The sequence below is a fragment of the Rhamphochromis longiceps genome, linkage group LG19, assembly GCF_057381845.1.
Source record: "Rhamphochromis longiceps isolate RC_006_pf linkage group LG19, R_longiceps_female_GT1.1, whole genome shotgun sequence".
In the NCBI taxonomy this organism is placed as follows: Eukaryota; Metazoa; Chordata; class Actinopteri; order Cichliformes; family Cichlidae; genus Rhamphochromis; species Rhamphochromis longiceps.
This window is the reverse complement of record NC_140575.1, coordinates 18,746,580-18,768,093: the sequence shown is the minus strand read 5'-3', so window position 1 is coordinate 18,768,093 and position 21,514 is coordinate 18,746,580. Positions and strand designations below refer to the sequence as shown.

The following is a 21,514-nucleotide window of genomic DNA, read 5'->3' as shown; positions in this document are numbered from 1 at the left end:
CACACAGGTTACTTGTGTTTCTGTTACTGTAGAACAATCAATTTGCTGCTTCAACTGTGATGTATGCCATGCAATTGATGCTCAGAGTTAAGGAAAAATCATGCTGAACAAAAAATTTGAATTTGCCTTTGGACTGGTTGTATAAATTGATTTGGTTGCACTTTCTAACAGAGCTTAAATATAGATTTTAACCCTGAAGATTTCAAGCAGTGCACCTCATAAGTTATGTGGGACTGAAAGTGCTGTAAACAATAACATATAAATAAAATAAATGGAGGGTTACAATGTGCCACGTTTTGGCACACTGCAATATCCTCTAAGGTTGTTAAACTTGTAAAATATTAAAATTTTGAATGGCTTCATGAAGGAAATTACTAAATTATTGTACAAAAAACAAACAAAACAGCTGCTTCTGCTGAGGTTTTTTTTAAGATAAGATAAGATAAGATAAGATAAGACAAGATAACCTTTATTAGTTTCACATGTGGGAGATTTGTTTTGTCACAGCAGGAAGTGGACAGTGCAAAAGTTATGAAGTTATGAATAAATACAATACACAACTGTACAGAATCAAATAAATAAAATACTATATACAGTAGAATAAAATAGAATAAAATATACAATAGGATAAAAATAGAATACAAATGCTGTATACAACTGAGTAAAAAATACAACGATGCCAGAAAATGAGTATTGCACTTAGTGTTATTGCATATGTGTGGATGTGTGTGTTTGATTAGTTGAAATGTGTGTGTTTGATCAGTTTTTCCCGGATTTGACATATTTTATATGGAACGAGCCAGTAAATTTAAATTTGAGGTTTAATTCAAATCTATTGTGTCTTGTGTCTAAATCTATGTAAGAATTCATTTACATCTATAGTTTTCCATGGTTGTGTGTTTTGTTTTTAATGTCTCATGGAGAGGTTATTTAATATATAGTATATATGCACGCTATTACAAAAGCTTTAGTTACCTTTGTTAATGATGTGTGTGTCATAAACCAAGTTTGTCTTTCCCACCATGTGGATGAAGGGGACAAGACTAAACCGGTTCCTATGTGGATGCGAGGCCGGTTCCAGCTGGCTGCGTTGCCGCGGAAACGCGCGCTCTATAAATACTGCCGGGCTCTCGTGCCGGCTTACACTCAGTTCCATCTGTATTTGAGAGGTTGCGCTTCTGGCAACGAGCTTCGTCGTAAAGGGGAACTGCTTTATTTCTTTTTTTTATCCCAGCTTTTGGGTCTAATGGACAAACTCTTTGTAAATGCTTTTTAAGGTAAGTAAGGGTCTTTTGGTGAATTATCCTTCAATGGAAGTCTTTTTTTTTCTTTGACTAAATAGTCTTTAGCTTAGATTAAATGGCAGGGTTTTTTTAGTTGTCGCGAACACATGAACAGTTTTGACATGTTATGTATTCCTATGTTATTTTATAGTAATTGAAATGTTGGTTTAATTCCAAACTGTGTTGCTGTGGATCTTAGAGTGTTAACAAACAGCACTACGTGGCCAGCGAAACAGATGGGGTGGTTAGCTTGTTAGCATTATCCTTTTTGTGTGTGTGCCTGAACAATAAAAGTACCCTCCGAGAGGTTGGCTTGTGATGGATGTTTTTTTTTTTTGGGTCCTTTATGTTTGGTTGCGAGACTTTAGGTGAGTAAAGTTAAACTGTCTTGCCTGTTATTCATGTAACAAAGCGCGTTAGTTAATGGTAACCAAAAATTGCCTCATGGCACGAATGTGGCTAAGCGGAACCGGTATAGTGACGTCGGCGTTAAATGTTAGTCACTGATTGGCTACTTTTCGTGCTCTTCATGTAACTTAGAGCAGGGACGTTTTTGTAATTGGGTAAATTCTTGAATAGGCGGAACACTCTTTTCTTTGAATGACTTTTTCCTGTGCAATATCCTGAATTATGAAACCCAGTGCCATTACAGACTAAAGTTAAGTGCGTGTATTTTAAACATGCCTGAAGTCTCAGAAATGCTAGTTTTAATAGAATAACTGGTAGTCATGTGTTAAACTGAAGTGTCATCATTTCATTAATGAGCTTTTTGTTAAACTGTCAACTGCTCCTGTTTGCAGAATCTTCACTCAAGGAAATCACACACTGGCTACTCAGCAGGCCCTGGCCTTGAGTCTTATTTGAAAGGGTTTAACTTCACTGGTGAGCCACCTTGGCTTCTCTGCACCTGAGTGACAACAACACCAAATTCCATTTCTTTCATATCAAAGTAAGTGTTCCACATCTGGTTATTTGAAACACTGCGTTGTCATCTGGGCATGACTTTCAGATAATATTGTATCAAAAACACCTGTTCACTTGGTGCTTTGAGAATTTTTTTTTCCTAATTTTTTTTTTATGTAACTTTGCACTGTCCACTGCTGTAACAAAACAAATTTCCCACACGTGGGACTAATAAAGGTTATCTTATCTTATTACTCATCTGTGGAATATGAAGGGGACTTTAGTAACTGAAAACATAGAGGACATGGTGTTCTCAAAGTGGCATGTAATCTCAGTATAGTTTCTTTTTTCCAGTTCACCAGTGACCATTCTAAAGGACTTCTTGCAACCATGAACACTGCCACGCCCACTGACTTTGACTTGTCTTTCCTCGATGAGGGTTTCTCTGCTCGTGACATTGTTGAGCAGAAGATCAATGAGTCGTCCATGACGGTAAGCATCCTGTGCTGGCACTGATGCACTAATATTAAAAGTACAGTCTAGTTTATTGTGTAATTAATCATGTATTGATTTTTATTTTTTATTTTCCCCACCTGTTACAGGATGACAGGGATGCCTTTTATGTCTGCGACTTGGGGGACGTGGTAAAGAAACACCTGCGCTGGGCTCGGGCTTTGCCTCGTGTTAGACCTTTCTATGCTGTCAAATGCAACGACAGCCGGGCTGTGGTGATGACACTGGCGACCCTCGGAACAGGCTTTGACTGTGCAAGCAAGGTAGGCTTTGAAACTGCTTTCATAGCATTAGATGATCTCACAACAATGCAGTACAAAGCACTCCTGAAGATTAGCTGAAATTGCATTGGCAGCTTGTATTTTTAAGTTGGCACTGTCTCATTGTTGACTTTGCTGCCCTCTAGACGGAGATTCAGCTGGTTCAGTCTCTGGGAGTCGATCCAAGCAGAATAATCTATGCTAACCCCTGCAAGCAGGTTTCTCAGATAAAATATGCATCTGCCCACGGGGTCCAGATGATGACCTTTGATAGTGAGGTGGAACTCATGAAGGTGGCGCGCTGCCATGACAATGCCAAGTAAGACTTTTTCTGTCTCCAACAAAGAGTCTTTGTCTTTGTTTATTTATTTCTCACCTCTTAACTCTTTGTGTTCAGGTTGGTTCTCCGTATTGCCACAGATGACTCGAAGGCAGTTTGCCGTCTGAGCGTGAAGTTTGGGGCCCCTCTCAAAGCTTGTCGAGGTCTCTTGGAGCGTGCCAAAGAGCTGGGGCTTGACGTGATTGGTGTCAGCTTCCATGTTGGCAGTGGCTGCACCGACCCGGAAACCTATACCCAGGCTATCGCAGATGCACGCTGTGTGTTTGATACAGGGGTAGGTTTTGACTGAAATGCACACACAGCTGCAATTATGTGGATTTTTATAAAGCCAACTTAACCCTGTTTGTTGTGAACTCTAGGCTGAGTTGGGCTTCAACATGGATCTCCTGGACATTGGAGGTGGTTTTCCTGGGTCAGACAATACAGAGCTTAAATTTGAAGAGGTAACTGCTTTATTATAATAAATGGTATGGGTCACATTTATGCATTTGAACTTTTTTTAAATGTCATATTCAGAAAATGCAAAAGTTTAACATGTAGATGTGGATACTTCTCTTAGATCACAGGAGTAATCAACCCAGCCCTGGATAAGTATTTTCCTGTTGACTGTGGTGTTAACATAATTGCCGAGCCTGGGCGCTTCTATGTGGCCTCTGCTTACACACTGGTTGTGAACATCATTGCCAAGAAAGTCATCATGGATGAGGAGTTTGCCTCTGATGGTAAAGATTATGCTTTCTACTAGCATCATCCTTTGATTTTATAAAAAAAAAAAAAAAGTTTCTTACTGGTTATACTGATGTGATGAAATTAATTTTACCTCCACAGAGGAAGATGAAGGGACCAGTGACAGGACTCTTATGTACTATGTCAACGATGGAGTGTATGGATCTTTCAATTGCATTCTTTATGACCACGCTCACTGTCTGCCAACCCTGCATAAGGTATATAAAAAGGCATTAGTTAATCTTTAAATATAAAAAAGGTGAAACCTGTGTAACACATGTATATTCCTGTTTTAGAAGCCAAAGCCAGATGAAGTGATGTACCCCTGCAGCATCTGGGGCCCAACATGTGACGGTCTGGACCGCATTGTCGAGCAGTGTAGCCTGCCTGACATGCAGGTGGGCGACTGGTTGGTGTTTGAGAACATGGGCGCCTACACAGTGGCGGCAGCCTCCACCTTCAACGGCTTCCAGAGACCCGACATTCACTACGTCATGTCACGTCCTACCTGGTGAGTCGGTATCACAAGGGCTCAAAGTGTGGCTAAATGATTCATAAGAGGGAAATTTTGCAGCTTTAATGTAACATTTATTATTGTCTTTCAGGAAACTTGTGCAGCAGATCTGTTCACAGGGCATCCCAGCACCTGCAGAAGAGTCATACCTGTTTGAAGTGCCTGCCTGTTGTGGCAGAGAGAGCAGCTTGGATCTGTCTGCTGAGCCTTGCCAGGCCCATGTGATTTAAATATGCAGTATGTTTGTCACATTTAGCATCAGTTTATGGACAAGGGTTCTGTGTATAAGGAGTTTTATTTTCTTGTTTTTCTTCCCTGTTACCTAAAATGTACAGTGCTTAACAAATTTATCACACCACTAGTCATAAAAACCAAGCACAGATCCTTACTGTCACATTTATCAGGCAGATTCCACCGTGCCAGTCTGAGTCCGAGGTAATCAAACCTAATATTTAACCACTGAAACCTTTCCGTTCAGGAATTCAAGTGAATGACTGACATTTGTCATTTTAACAATATAGCCTTTTTATTTTTTATTTTTTTCCCTTCTGCTCCATGATGGCAATAATTACCTCTTGGCATTAAATATTTTGATTAAACAGATTACACATACTGGTAGATGAAACATTACAGAAACAAATTATCTTTGGCACTTGCACTAGTATTAATTAGGGCAGCTGTGGCATAAACCTTCCACTGGATGGTGCTCTAAACTTTTTAAGCACTGTATGTGAACTTTTCCAGGCCAGTTACTTAACAGAATGAGAGGGATGTGTCGCAGACATTTCAGTTCTTTATGGAAGCTCGAGATCAATCCTGAATGAAATGAGGCTGAATCACACTCTGTGTCTCTGTTGGTTCCAGGTACAGTGCAAAGCTCTGTACTTGAATTTGCTGCTGTAGGTTTCCCAGCAGAGTCTGTAAGCGCTTGAGTACTGTAGTTCACAATGAACCTATTTAAACTGGAATAGTATAGGGAGGGAATTTGTATGGACTTGCAGCACTGGAACCTGATTTGGAAACAAATTTTTTGAGCAGACTTGACAGCACAGTGTAAGAAGGCAGATTTATTAAAGATCCAGAGGCTTCGATTTGGTGCACTGTTTTGTGTGGTAATTATGTTTTATTAAATATATCTTTTTGTGGGTTAACTGGGGGAAATGAATTTCTGTCTCCTTTATCTTAAGTGAGCCCTCTGGTAGCCTTCTTTCTGTAGTACTCAAATTCAATCTGGATTTTTAGTATTCAATATCAAGTTCTCATTTATTTATTATATTTATAAGAAGTCAGGGAATGTGCACCCTTTTGTTAAACTGCTGTTCTGTCTACAGCTGAAGGAACATCCTCAGCTGGTAACTTGCACAGAGGCAATGGTGTGTGGTTTTAAATTCCTCAAAAGTGGCTGCTATATTATTTAAGTTTTCCATGATCTCGACTCCTGTAAAGAACATACCCCCCACCCCAAGAGTGTTAATCCTCAAGATGACAAAGCTTATTTATTTGTCAGCAGTTATTTAGTGCTTGTTCTATCAAAGCTTCTCTGTAGATTTTGACTATAACCTGTATTTCCTGTATACATTTTGAATATGACTCACATGGCATGATATATGCATGAATCATACTCTGCATGTTGAAACAGCATATATAATGTATATACACAACAGACTTCAGAGACTACCCAAAAGTCAACATCAATCTTAAAGATTAACACTTGAGCACAGGGACTCAAAGCAGACTGCCCTTCTCCTCTTTTTTTTTTTTTTTGTTTTTTTGTTAAATTTAATTTGTTTTCCAGTTATCGTATTAATGAGCAGAAGCAGTGTTTTAACTATACATTTGAAATGGATATGAAAGAGATGGGAATGCATATTCATAACGCTTTCCTATGGAAACTGAAGTTTTGTATTTTTTTAAATAAATAAATGACCACCTTAGTGTTTGTCGTTTTCTTCTCCTTTTGCACAAATATAAATGAAAAACCATTTAGTGGCTGAGGGGGGGGAAGAGTTTTACTTTAACTTTGCATGCAGTTAATAGGAGTAGTGATAGAGGATGATCCCCTGAAACTCCACTGCCCCCTCCCACCCACCAGTTTAACAGTATGAGTCAACATTGTCTTTTTCAGGAAGTTGGCCATTTTTACGTGTTGCGCAGCTGTTTTATGTGTGAGCTGTGGGGCGTGCGGAGTGTCTAAGAGAAATATCCACACGCCATGACCAATGGGGATCGTACCTGTACATATGGAATATGTAACTGTGTGGAGAGATCGTCTCAATATGCTAGAGAACTTACATTGGGTGGTGGTCTAACAAATTTGTTAAGGACTAAACACACGTGTGTTTATATAAATATTTGAACATCATGGCAATGCACTTTTCATTATTTCTTTAAACAGTTCCTTGCGATTGCACAGCATACATCTTTAATGATTGTAGAAAACAATTAAGTGCACAAATTTGAATTTATTTTGGATTTTTAAGGAAAATAGGATTAAAACTATACATTTAGCCTATAAAATGGCAACTATACAAACTCATCCATGTTAGCAGATTTTAAGAGCTATGATTTCTTCACCCAAAGTTACCAAACCTAAAGTTTTTCTACTAGATGTATATGACTATATATCTAACAACTAGTAAAAAAAAACAACTGTTTGAGGTTTTTTTTTTAGTTCTGCAGCATTTTATTGGCCTACACAGTGAAAACTCCCGTGTATGTGAATGAGATGAAATACTTTATTTCCATCCAACCAAGAAAGTCATGATTTCATCATAGGAGGACAGATTCTTTTGCAGATCAGTATTATTTATAACTCCTACATGAAAGTGTGAGTCTATGACTGCACCACAGATATGCCCTTCCGTTCATAATGCTTCCTAATGTACTCAGTGATGGCGCTCTCATGATTAAGCTCTTTCCTGAACAACATAATATAACACTTGGGAGCCAAGTGACAGCCGAGAACGCTGAAGCATAAAGTGAGGATGGCTGCACTTTGTACGGCAGGTTTGTACTTCCCTGTTAAGGTCAGATAAATTGGGAGGAAGATAATCCAGATGACCACAAACAGCAGCATACTGATGGTGATTAAAGATGCATTTTTGTACAAATCCGGCAACTGTTTACCTTTGAATGCGAACACCAAACAAATAAAGCCCAAGAAAGCGTTGTAGGCTAACATTGCTATAAAGTATTCAAGGGATTGTGTCTCACACTGCTGCAGAATGGTCTCTTTCCCTGGCATCTCTTTAGGAATTGGTGGATTTACGATCAGCCATGAGACAGACAGGGCCAGCTGGATCCCAGAGACAATAGTAACTACCAACAGCGGCTTATTCAGCTTCTTTACCCAAGACCCTACGTTAAGGTTAAAGTTGAAAGCTACCAAGATCTGAAGCAAGTTAGCTAGAATGCAAGAGATACAAACGGTGAAGGATACACCAAAGAGAGGCACACCTACACAGTGAATCTTCTCAGTAGGTTTGCCTATGAAGGTGAATGTAAGACAGAAGCCAGCCACCAAGGAAAAAAGCTCCAGAAAACACAAATAACCTCCAACTGCCTTTACAATGGGAGTTTTAAAATATACTGCAAACAGAACAGCAAACACAACGGTAGTAATGATCCCGACGACTGCAAGGGAGCTGAGAATGACTGAGAAGGGATCGGTCCAGAGGAGAAATTCATCCGTTTTGTTGAAACACTGATCCCTCTGTTCAGGAATTGAATATTGGTAGTCAGTGCAGCTCTTGCATGCTGAACCTGCAGAGGAAATACAAACATAAATAGCATAAGGGAAGAGGAAAATATTTTATGACTCAATGTAAAGATTAAAATAATTTGATAAGGAGCAAGGGGGAAAACCCCTGCATTAAGAAAAATGTGCTTTTACGTGTGGAAGGGCCAAACTACATTATCACAGAGCAGCAGCGTGAGAGATCAGAGGATATTTGCAAATTAATGCAAAACTGGCTTTGGATATTTTGGGAGAGAAGACAGACAAGAGTATATGCGTCTAATATGTGTTCATCTAATAAGTACAACAGTTATTACATTTTTAGTATATAAACTTTTTAAATTCCTGAGCTCCATGTCAGTGACAGTCAAAAAACAACTCCAGAAAATCAAACAAGAAGCATCTCTTTTTCACATGACTGTAAGTGTAAAACAGGTGCATTACAAGGTTTTCAGTCAGATTTTGTAAAGTGTATCTACCTTAACATGATGTCAAATTTTTTAGTTTAATATGTATTATTTAATCTTTGCCATTTATTTTATGAGATTTAAGTGTTCGCAGAAATACATCTACATACAAGTATGCTAAAGTTGTTTTAAGTTATTGTTATCCTTTCTTTGGAACAAGCTGCCTTTTGATCATCTGTCAATAGATTTGAAAACAGACCTTTTTTATCCACGCTTATTAAGTGTTTTTTATTTTGGTATGTTTTGTTTTGTTTGTTTTTTTAAAAATTATATTTTGTTGTTTTTGCCACCTTAAGGGATTGTAAACTTACATGTTTTTTTTTAAATATTTTTGTCTTCTGTTAAATGCATTAAGTTTAGATGTAAAGAAGTGTTAAATCTAAATAAAGTTGCCATTGCCAGAATAAACTATTTCGTATAACTTGCCCACATTAAGTTGAAATACTAATTTTCTGTTTGAATTAGCTTTCATATTTGAATTTTTTCAGCAAAAACTTTCTTATCTAAAACTTAATATGGAAATAAACTCTTCAGCTGTCACTAAATAATATTTGTTTGCTACATTACTATCAGAATGAGCTGCTGAAGTGCATACAATCAATTTTTGCCTGTATAATTGAACTTTATCAATATTTGTAATAAAAGACTTACCGTTTCCAGGGGAAAACGTGCCATCAGCACATGAAACGCAAACTTTACAACAGATTTTTCTCTCCGTTAGTTCTTGTCCTGGATCACATGTTTTCGCACAGTTATATGCTGAGCCCTATGGAGGAAACAGTACACATACATGATGCTCATAAATTATTATGGGTAATAAATGAATGTTGAAATTTCATCTCACCGTCTGATTTATCAAGTGTACAAGAGACTCTGGGACTTTTGTAATTTTTCCATTCGGAAGGTATTCTCCAATAGTTTGTATTTGTACACCCTTGTTGAATTCAGACATATTCCAGTATACAATATCATATCCCAAACTGGGATCTCCATCACTATTAAAAAAGATATGTGTGGTTCCCACAGTAAAGTTTACTTTCTGGATTTCTGAGAGAAGCTGTGGAAACAATATGAACATAAATCAACCAAGACACTTGCTTAAACTGTACAAAATACAAAGAATAAAGAGAACTTTTAAGGGGGTATGTGTTGGACTGTTTCCGTGTTGGAAGTGATGACTTGCGCAATCCTACACCATGAAGACATTACCCATAAAATGAGAAATTATTAAAACATTACACACAAAAACAGGGCAAGCTGTCACAGTTATATTATATTTTAAGCCAAGGTCATCAACTCCTGGTCCAAGTATTATACTTTGACATAAAAAACTTGGTAAATGTCTTAAATTAATCAACAGCAAAACAACAACAACAACAACAAAACAATTTAAAAACATCTTTCCTGTACCTCTGATGCTGTGAATTTGGAGCTACGTTCACAATGATGGTCATCACACTTAAGCAAGTGTCTGAGCCCCTCACCAATGACTTGAACAGCTAAATAGATATTGTAAGATTCTTCCTTGTCAATGCAATTAGCCAAGAAGCTTGTTCCCAGACATTGATTAGATTCCAGCTGATAGTTTAGCGAGCAATTATTTACTTTTACTTCTTCAGACTGATTTGAACAAAGTGGATGCTGCGTCAGGTAATATTCGACAAAGGCGTTTTTTTGAGTTCCATTAAAAATCGACATGACGTAGTCTTTAAAGCCAGGCACCTCAATCTGCTTAAATATGAACCCAAAAACTTGTCCGGCAAGTTGGATGTCTGGAATTGCAAAGATCTTTGGAGAGCTAGACCATGTATCACTTGCAATCCAAGTTCTGTTGAATTTATGTTTAATCGCTTCTTTCAGGATGATTTCAACATTAATCTCCTTTGTGAAGAGGATGATGGCTTCAGCGGAGGAGTTTTTGATTTTTTCCAGTAGTTCAGTCAGCTCAGTTTGGGTCTTAGCACCATTTATATTAAAATCAGCAGACAAGATGTGAACAAATTCAATGCAGATATTGGTTTTGCTGAAAGTTTTCACAAGGCTATCACTACCATACTTCCCGTACTCATCATCACTTCCCACAATAATCACTGTTTGCCAATAAAATGTCTTCACCAGCTCAACCATACCCCTCGTCTGATATTCATCACTAGGCACTGTTCGTAGAAATGTAGGGAACTTGTACTTCCTGCTGAGCACCTCACTAGTCGAGCCATAACTAATCTGTTAAAAGACATAAAATAGGTAAATTCACCAATATTCATACCAGGTTAGATTCTCATATTTCTGAGGTTTGTAAGGCAGTATCAGATAAAGAAAAAACAAACCTGGGCAACTGAAGACAGAGCAACAAGTCGTGCAACAGCTATCGATGCTTCTGAGGTCCTCTCACCAATCACAACCTTGGTTTTGGGTTCAGGTAACTTGGACTGAGCATCTGCTGGCACTAAACAGCTTTGCGGGTCTGACTGATTCTTCAGCAGCTGGAGAGTTGCTCTCAAGGCGAGGCCAACATCTCCACAAGTGTCATAGATGTCGTATCCTATCGTGATGTTAGGTAGGTTGAGTTCTCTGATGGCGTATATCATCACTTGACTACGGAGGAACATTTGTATGTCATAGCTGCAAAAATGGACAGAATACAGATTAAATTCATCATTCATTTATTCACAGTAATGAGCTGATGAACTAAGGCAGTACTTACTCCTGACAGAAGAGAGGTCCAGAAGTGTCAGTCCTATTGGTTTTTAAGTGAATGGGGAAAAGTCCTCCAATGACGATATTCCCAGGATAGTATACACGTAGGAGACCATTCTCTCCTAAACAGGAATGAAACACGCTCATGACAAATAGCTGTATGAAGAACATTGTGGATCCGCAGAGATACAGATGTGCATTAGTTGTTTCTGGTGAGTATAAACTGGCCCACAAACACTAGCTGTTTTAAACTTCCCCTCATGGATTATTTGCATGGTCAAACAGAGTCTTTGTAACTCTATGCAAAACAGTCTGTCTTCCTAAATTCTTCCAAATACAAAAACACCAAGATGATTTGAATCACTCATAGAAAAGGACTCATTCGTGGACAGGCCTGAGTAATGGTTTAATTGTTTTTAGATTACAGAAAATAAGCAATGTTAAGGCTCGATGTCAAGGATTACTCTCTACTTTCTATCAGCCACAGTTGGTTTTGGCTGACAATGACTAAGTGGTGAGTCTACAACTGACAGGGTCACCTATTATGTGCCAAAGGTTAGATGTCAACCTGAACTTTGGTCCTTTTATGTTTTTAAAAGATTCTTAAACAAACAAATAAATAAAAGCTTCATACAAAGAAAATCCAGTAAATTAAATGCTGTTGTTAAACTATGGGATTATAATTATAATTCAACAATGAACTGTTCAGTTTGGATTATATCAACCATAAAATGATTTTTACATTTAAGTCATACAGAATAGATATTAGAGCCTTAAACAGGCTGACTTCTGCTAAATGGGTCAAACTGGGCAGAAAGTATACAAACACGTAACATCCTTATACAATATGATGTAACACCATAGATCAACTTACCTCAGAATATATAAAGCATATAAACATACAAACATTCTATCACCATGTTGGAACTGGAAGTCCAACATGGTGATAGAACCAGACATGTGTCACAAATTAATCTGGCTGTAGGCTATGGCACTTGGAGCTAGTTTGAGTGCACACAGAGTAAACTGCACGCTTTAGTCATGAGGCTAAATCACAGAAATCAGAGGGGAATGATAACGTAGACAAGATTCACCAGATCGTTGACTTTTGCTGTTCTGTAAACAGCATCAGCATGGTGACATTTATGTGGTCAACTCGTGCATGAGAACAACACCAGGTAAACTCACGACAGTATTAAATATTTTACTGTCCAAGAGCAATAAGAGTGATGGGCCGTGTCACAAATGTCACAGATCAAATGAATGAACGAGCCTTTATTTATCACTTAAAATTGGACTTAGTAAAATTGGACCCCTTCCGACCATACATACATTACACAAACATCACATTGGGCAGACAGGTCAGAACAGGTAGCTTTTAGAAAAATAAGCAATGAAATGTGCAACACAATAGGGGAGAGGAGGAGAAAAAAAGAGAACTACCCATCAGTTTGAGAACAGAAAACAAAAACTCCTCAGCACAAAAAGCACATGGATCTTCATGGATCTTTGCGCCATTAAAAAAACACACATGACAAGCAACAGGGGTGGGTATGGGGTATGTGAGTGAGCCGGTGTAGACAGCAGCATCCAGTCCTGCAGCATCTCTCTGCTGGTCCAGTTGACCTGCTGACTGCATAGGGAAGGAGCAAGCATTGAACACTCTTCCAGCCAGGGAAATTGGCACGGGCATTGCCGTCCTGGGGATAGCAAAGCAAATCTTGGATCAGAAAGCACTGTGCATATAGGAGCTACTGTGTAGAGGTCTGGGGAAACACATAAAAGTAATACACAAAAAATAACTATAATACAGAAAAGGGCCATTAGATTAATAAATAATGTGGGGTACAGGGACCATACAAATGCACTCTTTCTCAAAATGCAAGCTTTTAAATTCCAAGACTTGGTGAAGTTTAAAGCAGGGCCAATAATACATAAAGTAAGAAATAAAATGTTTCCAAAATAAATTTGTAAATTGTTTCTAGAAAAAGAAGGTGAGTATACCTTACATTGTTAATGGAATTTAAAAATACAAAGTGCTAGAACAACTTTTAAAATTATGTCTATCTCAATAGCAGGAGTTAAATTATGGAAATAGATAAATAGAATATAAAAAAACAAATTTTAAACAAATATTAGAATGAAGCAAACAAGGTTAACCCAGGACGGTAGTGGTGTTCTTTTTTTATTTTTTCATAAATTGTGAATCTGCAAATTTACTTTCTTGTTTTTGTTTTATGTATGTAAGTTTGTTTTGTTTTTCTTTTGCTTTATATGTTGTTTAATTTAAGACTAAAAGAAAATTAAATGAGTGAGAGGTAAAACGTGAGGGGGTAGAGCCAAATAATTCTGCCTACTCCTTTTCAAACAAAAAACTGGAATGGTATTTTTTAATGATTCTGAATGTACATGTTTGAAATAAAAATGAACTGAACTGAGCTGATGCTGAAAGAAGACAGTTGACCAAAAAGCTCGGTGATAGGAAAGTTGGTTGATTTATTTCGTAAGAAGTAGGGAAGTGAAAGTTATCTGGCCATTTATTTTTTAAGGCACACTCATTTGAATTATTTGTTGACATTTCAGTCCCCACTCCACACCAGTTGATGGCGGTAATGCACCATGCTGTTTGCCAATAAACAATATAAAGAGGAAGATGGACGACCTTTCCGATCCGATACTGATACTTTGTACAAAAACTTTTTTTTATTTATTGTATCTTTTATTGTATCTCAAATTATAGTGTCATAATGATTACAGGACATCAGATTACTTGTTCTTATCACTTAATAATGCAGAATTCATCATATAGAAATAAAAAAAACTGAAGTTGTGCACTATTTGAACACCTTGCCTGCCTGCAGCACTAAAGGACTCCGTGAGAGACGTCTGTCTCGCCCTAGCAGCACCTGTCCCTCTAAATCTGCTGACAGTCTGCTCAGACTGATGAACCCAGATTTCTCATGATAAAGGAAAGTTTATCTAGTAGTTCTCTAACACTCACTCAACACAGTAGTACAGGCTGTTGAGACTAGTGATGGGTCATTCTCGAACGAAATGGCTCTTAGAGCTGGCTCATTGACGTGAACGACACGAGCCGGCTCCTTATCGCGAGCCGTCACGTGGGTTTTTTTTTTTCTTTCTCTCAGCCTCTCTCTCGCACTTTTTTTCCGCTTCACTCCGCACGCGAGCCTTGTGCTTTATGCTGGGCAGAGGGGGGAGGGGCGGTAAATACACTCAGTAGCACAGCGACAGACCCAGAGGAAGAGAGAGAGAAAGAGAGCCAGGGACAACAATGTCACATTAGAAAGGTATAGTAATCATCCACAACTATTTTCGGTTGCAGATGATAAAGGATTCAGAAAGTTTATTCATGCAGGCCCCTATGACAGAGAATATGCATCTTCTTTTGTTTTCATATTTTAATTTATATTTGTGTTGTGGTTTACAGTGTTTTGTGTTGTTTCACTTTAAATTTGTAAAAGGAAAAAGCTGAAAATTTAAATAGTTAAAAGTTGAAATGTGAATAGTTGATTTTTGTATTATATGATTTATTTATTACATTTTATGTGGAGTGAATAAATAAAAGTATATTTAAGGTGGCCCCTAGAGACAAAGCACATACAAATTTCAAATCACGTACGAACTCTGAAGCATGTACAAACTCCAAAACACATAAAAACACGTACAAACTCCAAAACACGTAAAAACTCCAAAAGACGTAAAAACTCCGAAGCACGTAAAAACTCAGAAGCACATAAAAACTCCGAAGCACATTAAAACTCAAAACACGTACAAAAGACAACAGAAGTGCTCCAGGATGCTGGGCGCAGTGTTGAGCTTTTGTTATCTTGTGGCTACACAAACCAGCAAGTACCAACGACCGGATTTGGTGTGTGGTAGTAACAGGTAAATGAACTTTTTTTTAAAATAATTTGAATATATATGAGTGCCTGTGTATAAATACAGAAACAATACACACATGCTTTCAATTGTGTAATTTAAGTGATCTAGTAGCTCTGCTTTGGAAGTTCAGTTCATGCTAGAATTGTGTTTTGAAGTTTGTACGTGTTTTGTCTCTAGGGGCCACCGCATATATTTATATATAAACATATATAACTAAAACCACTTTTTTTTTACGTTAGTAATTCCTTTTGTGCATAATTTCATATTATTGTTAATAATAAATTAATTAAAGCAACAAAACAACCCGAAGAGCCGGTTCGGAGCCGAAAGAGCCGGTTCGGAGCCGAAAGAGCCGGCTCTTTTTAGTGAGCCGAACCGAAAGAGCCGGATCTCTAAAAAGAGCCGGAAATCCCATCACTAGTTGAGACTGTCCTGATTTTAGTTAATTTATTCAAAGCACCTGAGCTGATTTCCTGATTAGTGTGTGATGTCACGGGAGGGGGCGTGGTCACGATTTTTGGTCGAGCCGCCATCTTAGTAGGCCAAACAAAGGGCTACAAGATCTAAAGCACAGGGAAACATCAACTATGGCTCATACTTGCCGTGTTGTCGGTTGCAGTTTTAGATCGCACGATCGGGAAGGGAATAAGCTAGAAAATGGGCTCTCTTTTTATCGTTTCCCCTCCTGGAAGCAACGCGAGGGATCTCATGTTACCAGACGAAGATGTCAGGCTTGGATAGCAGCGGTGAGACGAGTTGATATCGAGCTCTCTGCCACCATTTTTGTTGGTGTGCTCCTGACATTTTTATTCTGGTAAGTTCTAAAGAAATTCATATTGCTCTTTGTTGGCTTTTAATTTTATTTTCAATGCGCTGAGGTCATAGAAAATTAGAACAAACATCCTAATGTGTGATGCAGCAGAACTGTGTTCTGTTTATGGAGTAGCTTATCGGTGACAACTCCAGAGTAGCAAGTGGAATTTGCCTTTTTTGCGGGCGGCTCCTTTTGCCTTTCACTACAGACGGTGTGTTTCTGTTTTCAGGAGAAGTCAGGTGGCCAGAGGTGCTACTGGTTGATTCGAGTCGCTCTCTGAAATCGGAGTAATAAAAACGTAGGAGGGGAACGATAACGACGACAAGAGTCTCCCGATCGTTTACTGTGTCTGTCCTGTGAACAGTGTTGGGTAAGTTACTTTAAATTAGTAACTTAGTCACATTACTAGTTACTTCTATCAAAAGTAACTCAGTTACTTCAAGTTACTCGTTACTTTCAGAGTAACTAGTTACTAGGGAAAGTAACTTTGGTTTTACTCAGAATTCTCTTGTTAATGTGTTGCTTCCGTAACTGGATACCCAGCAAGATTGCCAGTCTTCTAGCTTGCTTACTTGCCACAAGTGCACTGTGCCACCTACCAATAGAAAGGAAAAAATAATGTGCACATTTCCACGAGAGAAATCCCACGCCTGATTCTATCCTAGCCTGCTCAGGACCTGCAGCCCCACAAGGCTGCAGGTCCTGATGGCATCCCCGGGCGTGTTCTCAGAGCATGTTCTGGGGAGCTTGCAGGAGTGCTCACAGACATATTCAATCTGTCCTTGGCCCACGCTGTGGTACCGGCCTGCTTCAAATCCACCTCCATCGTCCCGATACCCAAAAACTCCAACCCATCTTGCCTCAATGACTACCGCCCAGTAGCACTCACCCCCATCATCACTAAGTGCTTAGAGCAGCTGGTCCTAGCACACTTCAAATCCTGTCTCCCCCCCACCCTGGACCCCCACCAATTCGCATACCGCCAGAACAGGAGCACAGAGGATGCAGTCTCCATCGCATTGCACTCTGTCCTCTCACACCTGGACAACAACAACACCTACGCCAGAATGCTGTTTATAGACTTCAGTTCAGCATTCAATACAATCCACCCCTCACAACTCATCAGGAAACTGACAGACCTGGGCATCAGTTCCCTCATCTGCAAATGGTTACTGGACTTCCTGACCAACCGCCCCCAACATGTCCGGCTGGATAACCGCTGCTCATCTACCATCACGATGAACACCGGTGTACCACAAGGCTGTGTGATGAGCCCTTTCCTCTACTCCCTCTTCACCCACGACTGCAGACCTGCTGATGGTTCCAACACCATCACTAAGTTTGCAGATGACACCACGGTGATTGGCCTCATCAGTGACAACGATGAGGCCGCCTACAGGGAGGAGGTGGATCGTCTGGCTGAGTGGTGCGACAGAAACAACCTGCTGCTTAACACCGAGAAGACCAAGGAGCTCATCGTGGACTACAGGAGGAATGCTGACCCACATCCACCCATCCACATTAAGGGGATGGCTGTGGAGCGTGTGAGCAGCTTCAAGTTCCTGGGAGTCCACATCTCTGAGGATCTCACCTGGACGACCAACTGCTCCAAGCTGGTCAAGAAGGCTCACCAGCGCCTCTTCTTCTTGAGGACTCTGAGGAAGAACCACCTGTCCTCAGACATCCTGGTGAACTTCTATCGCTGCACCATCGAGAGCATCCTGACCAACTGTATAACAGTCTGGTACGGGAACTGCTCTGCCTCGGACCGGAAGGCGTTGCAGAGGGTCGTGAAAACTGCCCAGCGCATCGCCGGAGCACCACTTCCTGCCATAAAAGACATCTACAGGAAGCGGTGTCTGAAAGGGGCTGGGAAAATCATCAAAGACCCCAGTCACCCATCACATGGACTCTTCACCCTCCTGCCCTCTGGGAGGCGCTACAGGAGCCTCCGGACTAAGACCACCAGGTACCGGAACAGCTTCTTCCCCACAGCTGTCAGACTCCTGAACTCTGCCTCCTGACATCTGACCCACGTTAACTCATGGACTGAACATACACACACCCACAATGGACAACTATACCCTCAAACACACAATAATAACATGGACTGAACCACCACTCACAACCACTAGCACTTTATATAGCCTCTGTAGGAATTATATCTCACTTATCTTAACTGCACTACTGTATAGCTCTGTGTAAATAATCATTCTGTACATTCGATAATTCTTAACCCTACAACTGTTTACAACTTGCATAGTTCCCATTTCTGTATAACTGTATATCTCAGATTTCTGTAAAGTTATTTATTTCATATTCTGTATAGTTTTTCATATTTATATCCTGTTCATATCCTGTACATAGCTTGTACTCACTACAGCCTGTACATACTTATAGTTATAGAATATTCACAACATACTTCATACCGTGTACATTATGACATACCATAATAGACCCATTTCTGTAATATACTCACATATCTATATTATTGCTAATATATATTGTAATATATCTATATCACTAAAGCACTTCTGGATGGATGCAAACTGCATTTCGTTGCCCTGTACCTGTGCATGTGCAATGACAATAAAGTTGAATTCTATTCTATTCTATTCTATTTTTACATCCAACACAAAAACTGCAGTCGAGGTGCTTTCGATTGTACTCAGAACTCGGAAATTCTGCCTTCTGAATAGGAAGATGTAGGTAACACCAGACTGCAGATGAGCTGCATACAGAGCTGGACTGGGACAAAAAAAATCGTCCTGGGCATTTTGACTAGAGACCGGCTCACCATTATAGGAAAAATCATAAAGCCTTTGAATGAAAATAAACACTGTTGTGACAGTGATGTACACTGTTTTGATGGTATATATGCATCAATCTATCAATCGTTTGTTGCAAGACTCAGATAATTATTTTTTTAAAAGTGAGACATTTTAAATGAGAATAAGAAAGTATTTCCTTCTGCCCCCCTTTCCCTTTTAATGCCCTACATGGACCCCTGGCAACACTTTGCTAGACCTGCCCCTGCACAGTTACCAGCTGTCAGCTACTTAGAAAAGGATCCTGGTGTTATTTGTCTCTCAGAAACAGTTCATAACTTCCCTTCAACTCATTCATGTCACCTAAAAGGTAAACCTGTTTCTCCATCACCTCTTCAGCTCTGATGATCCAGTAAGGACATCTCCTGGTTTCATCTTCATGTTTCCCTCTCATCACATAACCAAACCGATATCATGACCAGCAGCTTTACAGCTGTGGCTCCAGCAAACATCAGCTGATACTAGAAATTAATATTAAATAAATTCTAACAACAGCTGATCAAACGTGCTGCTGTTGTTTAGCGCAACATCCGCTGGTTTCCTCTTTCTGGCGCAAAGTGGGCGATAAATAAACAAGAGAGAAAAGCCGATCAGCTGATCATTGATCAGTTTCATGATTGAAGTAGAAACAGGAGAGGGAGGGTGAGAGGATGAGAGAAGAAGAGGCAGCTGTGCAGCGTAACGACAGAATAACTCCAGCTTTGTGTCTTTTTTCATTGTAGCTGAAGTCCGGGACAAACTGTGTTCCTTTTCACCTCAATACGAAACGCATGATATTTTCTCTGAATATGAGACGATTCCGTTTTTTACGGGACGGTTGGCAACTCTAATAATTAACAAAATAAAGTTCAAAATAAAGTTCAACATCAGTAACATAGCACCCACCCAGATGTATAGAAACTCCGTCATGCTAGCTAGCACTCAGTACGAAAAAGTCAGCATAACGAAAATAAACTCCACCTAAACTTGGTTCATATCTGACCCAGATGGACTGCAGGTTATAACTTCTTACCTGAAGTTCAGTTCACCTGGCACTCTCGGACCAGCGGCCGCTTCGGGTCTCTCCTCTTGCCTCCCTTTTCCTTCATCCACCTGCTGGCTTCCACAACTTGCTAATGTTATTGAATCTGTGGAAGCGCCGCAATAGCCACCACACGAAGTAACGAATAACGAGCCTATCTAAATCCCAGTAACTCTGTATATTTTTATATGTAACTCTGTATATTTTGTTTACTCTATTTAATTTGTAAAATATGTGTATACACACACACACGTAGAAAAATATTTAGTATACACATCCAGAAATGCATATACTATTATATATTGTACATATATTTATTAGTTTCAGATGTAGCCATTCTTGTATTTTGCTTGTTTACATTATTGTATTTTGCACAACTCTGCTGCTTGTGAAGCTCGCACACAAGAATTTCACTCACATGTACTGTACCAATGTACCTGCACATGTGATGTGACAATAAAAGTGATTTGATTTGATTTGATTTGTAACGAGTAGGGCTGGGCCATATTATACCGTTCACGGTAATACCGGTATAATGTTAGGCAACGATAGGAAAATGAAATATCGCAATAGAATGGGAGTAAAACGCGCATGCGCAGTGCCTTTGTTTTCATACACACGTGGCCGATTGTTGAGTGAAACAGATGAACCAGAATTGGTTTGTAAAAATGGTGCAACTTCAGTGATGTGGAACTGGTTTGGTGTTTGTCCGTCAGATACACGACAAAGCACATTTTTTTGCAGAACATGCAAGCGGCCGTCGTTATTGTCATATTTGTCGAACTAAGATGCTCTTAAATCTGGGAGTAATCTGGGTCCTAAACTCTGTATGCTTCAGGTCAAACAACACTGCAGCATCACTGAGAGTTAAAAACTGTCTAAATTCTTTCATCTTTAATAAAACGATCAGCATTGCTGCTTTACCAGGTGAAACTATGAAGTTTAACTTCCAGGCATCCATGAAAACAAAAGTTATTACATTTAACGGAGTTAGAAGTTAGCAGGAAGCTAGCGGAAGTTAGCTCGCTAGTTTCGCTAGTTACCTAAGCATGATATTGCACGTTCTGACTGAGAGATTTCTGAAAAAAATCAAACGTACAGCTCTGCTATCACTTCCAACATAAATGAAGACAGGAAACTAAACAGCAGTGACGTTTGTAGGGTTACTGAAGTTGGGCTAGCTGGTATATAATGATGTGCTACGTGATCGCTAGCGACACAGCTATGTTAGCATAACATAAACAGTGAAGCTGGAGGACGAACACTAACACTTTTCCACTTATAAAAGTTAACGTTAAAGTTCCTGATAGTTAGAGACAAATGCAATCGCATGGCAGGGTGCTGTAAACGGACCAAACTTCAGTCAGGAGAACAACTGAGATAATCCATCCACAATACGAGGTTAGTTATTAATATACTGCAACAACATGGGAATAGAGCAGCTGCCAGAGAATTCAACATTAATGAATCAATGGTACAGAAGTGGAGAAAGCAAGAAGAATGAGTTTA

The 21,514-nt window shown here is 39.3% G+C and overlaps 2 protein-coding genes across 3 annotated transcripts; one reads left to right on the top strand and one right to left on the bottom strand.

The window, feature by feature from the left end:
• The first annotated feature begins 1,119 nt into the window (after positions 1 to 1,119).
• Positions 1,120 to 6,408, top strand: odc1 (ornithine decarboxylase 1). Of its 2 annotated transcripts, none has more exons than XM_085391514.1 (11): positions 1,120 to 1,277; positions 2,084 to 2,232; positions 2,541 to 2,678; positions 2,789 to 2,962; positions 3,106 to 3,278; positions 3,357 to 3,573; positions 3,659 to 3,742; positions 3,859 to 4,021; positions 4,128 to 4,243; positions 4,322 to 4,536; positions 4,631 to 6,408. In XM_085391514.1, exons 3-11 carry the CDS (start codon positions 2,577 to 2,579, stop codon positions 4,767 to 4,769), a joined length of 1,383 nt encoding a protein of 460 aa, XP_085247640.1. In that variant the 5' UTR covers positions 1,120 to 1,277; positions 2,084 to 2,232; positions 2,541 to 2,576; the 3' UTR covers positions 4,770 to 6,408. The 2 variants fall into 2 exon arrangements, with proteins under 2 accessions (XP_085247640.1, XP_085247641.1); XM_085391515.1 differs by having other exon boundaries at positions 2,527 to 2,678.
• Positions 6,409 to 7,372: 964 nt separating this feature from the next.
• Positions 7,373 to 11,625, bottom strand: LOC146646531 (G protein-coupled receptor family C group 6 member A-like). Its single transcript, XM_085392462.1, has 6 exons — positions 11,447 to 11,625; positions 11,070 to 11,364; positions 10,153 to 10,965; positions 9,587 to 9,799; positions 9,394 to 9,508; positions 7,373 to 8,301 (listed from the first exon to the last, which is right to left on the bottom strand). The coding sequence occupies exons 1-6, from the start codon at positions 11,608 to 11,610 to the stop codon at positions 7,373 to 7,375; spliced, it is 2,529 nt and encodes an 842-aa protein (XP_085248588.1). The 5' UTR covers positions 11,611 to 11,625.
• Positions 11,626 to 21,514: the final 9,889 nt, after the last annotated feature.

Coding starts and splice junctions, on each gene's coding strand:
- odc1 (XM_085391514.1), top strand. CDS start 2,577: ATGAACACTGCCACGCCCACTGACTTTGACTTGTCTTTCCTCGATGAG. Junction 3,743..3,858: donor CAGAGCTTAAATTTGAAGAG/GTAACTGCTTTA, acceptor TACTTCTCTTAG/ATCACAGGAGTAATCAACCC. Junction 4,244..4,321: donor GTCTGCCAACCCTGCATAAG/GTATATAAAAAG, acceptor TTCCTGTTTTAG/AAGCCAAAGCCAGATGAAGT.
- LOC146646531 (XM_085392462.1), bottom strand. CDS start 11,610: ATGTTCTTCATACAGCTATTTGTCATGAGCGTGTTTCATTCCTGTTTA. Junction 9,509..9,586: donor TACACTTGATAAATCAGACG/GTGAGATGAAAT, acceptor TTTCCTCCATAG/GGCTCAGCATATAACTGTGC. Junction 8,302..9,393: donor CACGTTTTCCCCTGGAAACG/GTAAGTCTTTTA, acceptor TTTCCTCTGCAG/GTTCAGCATGCAAGAGCTGC.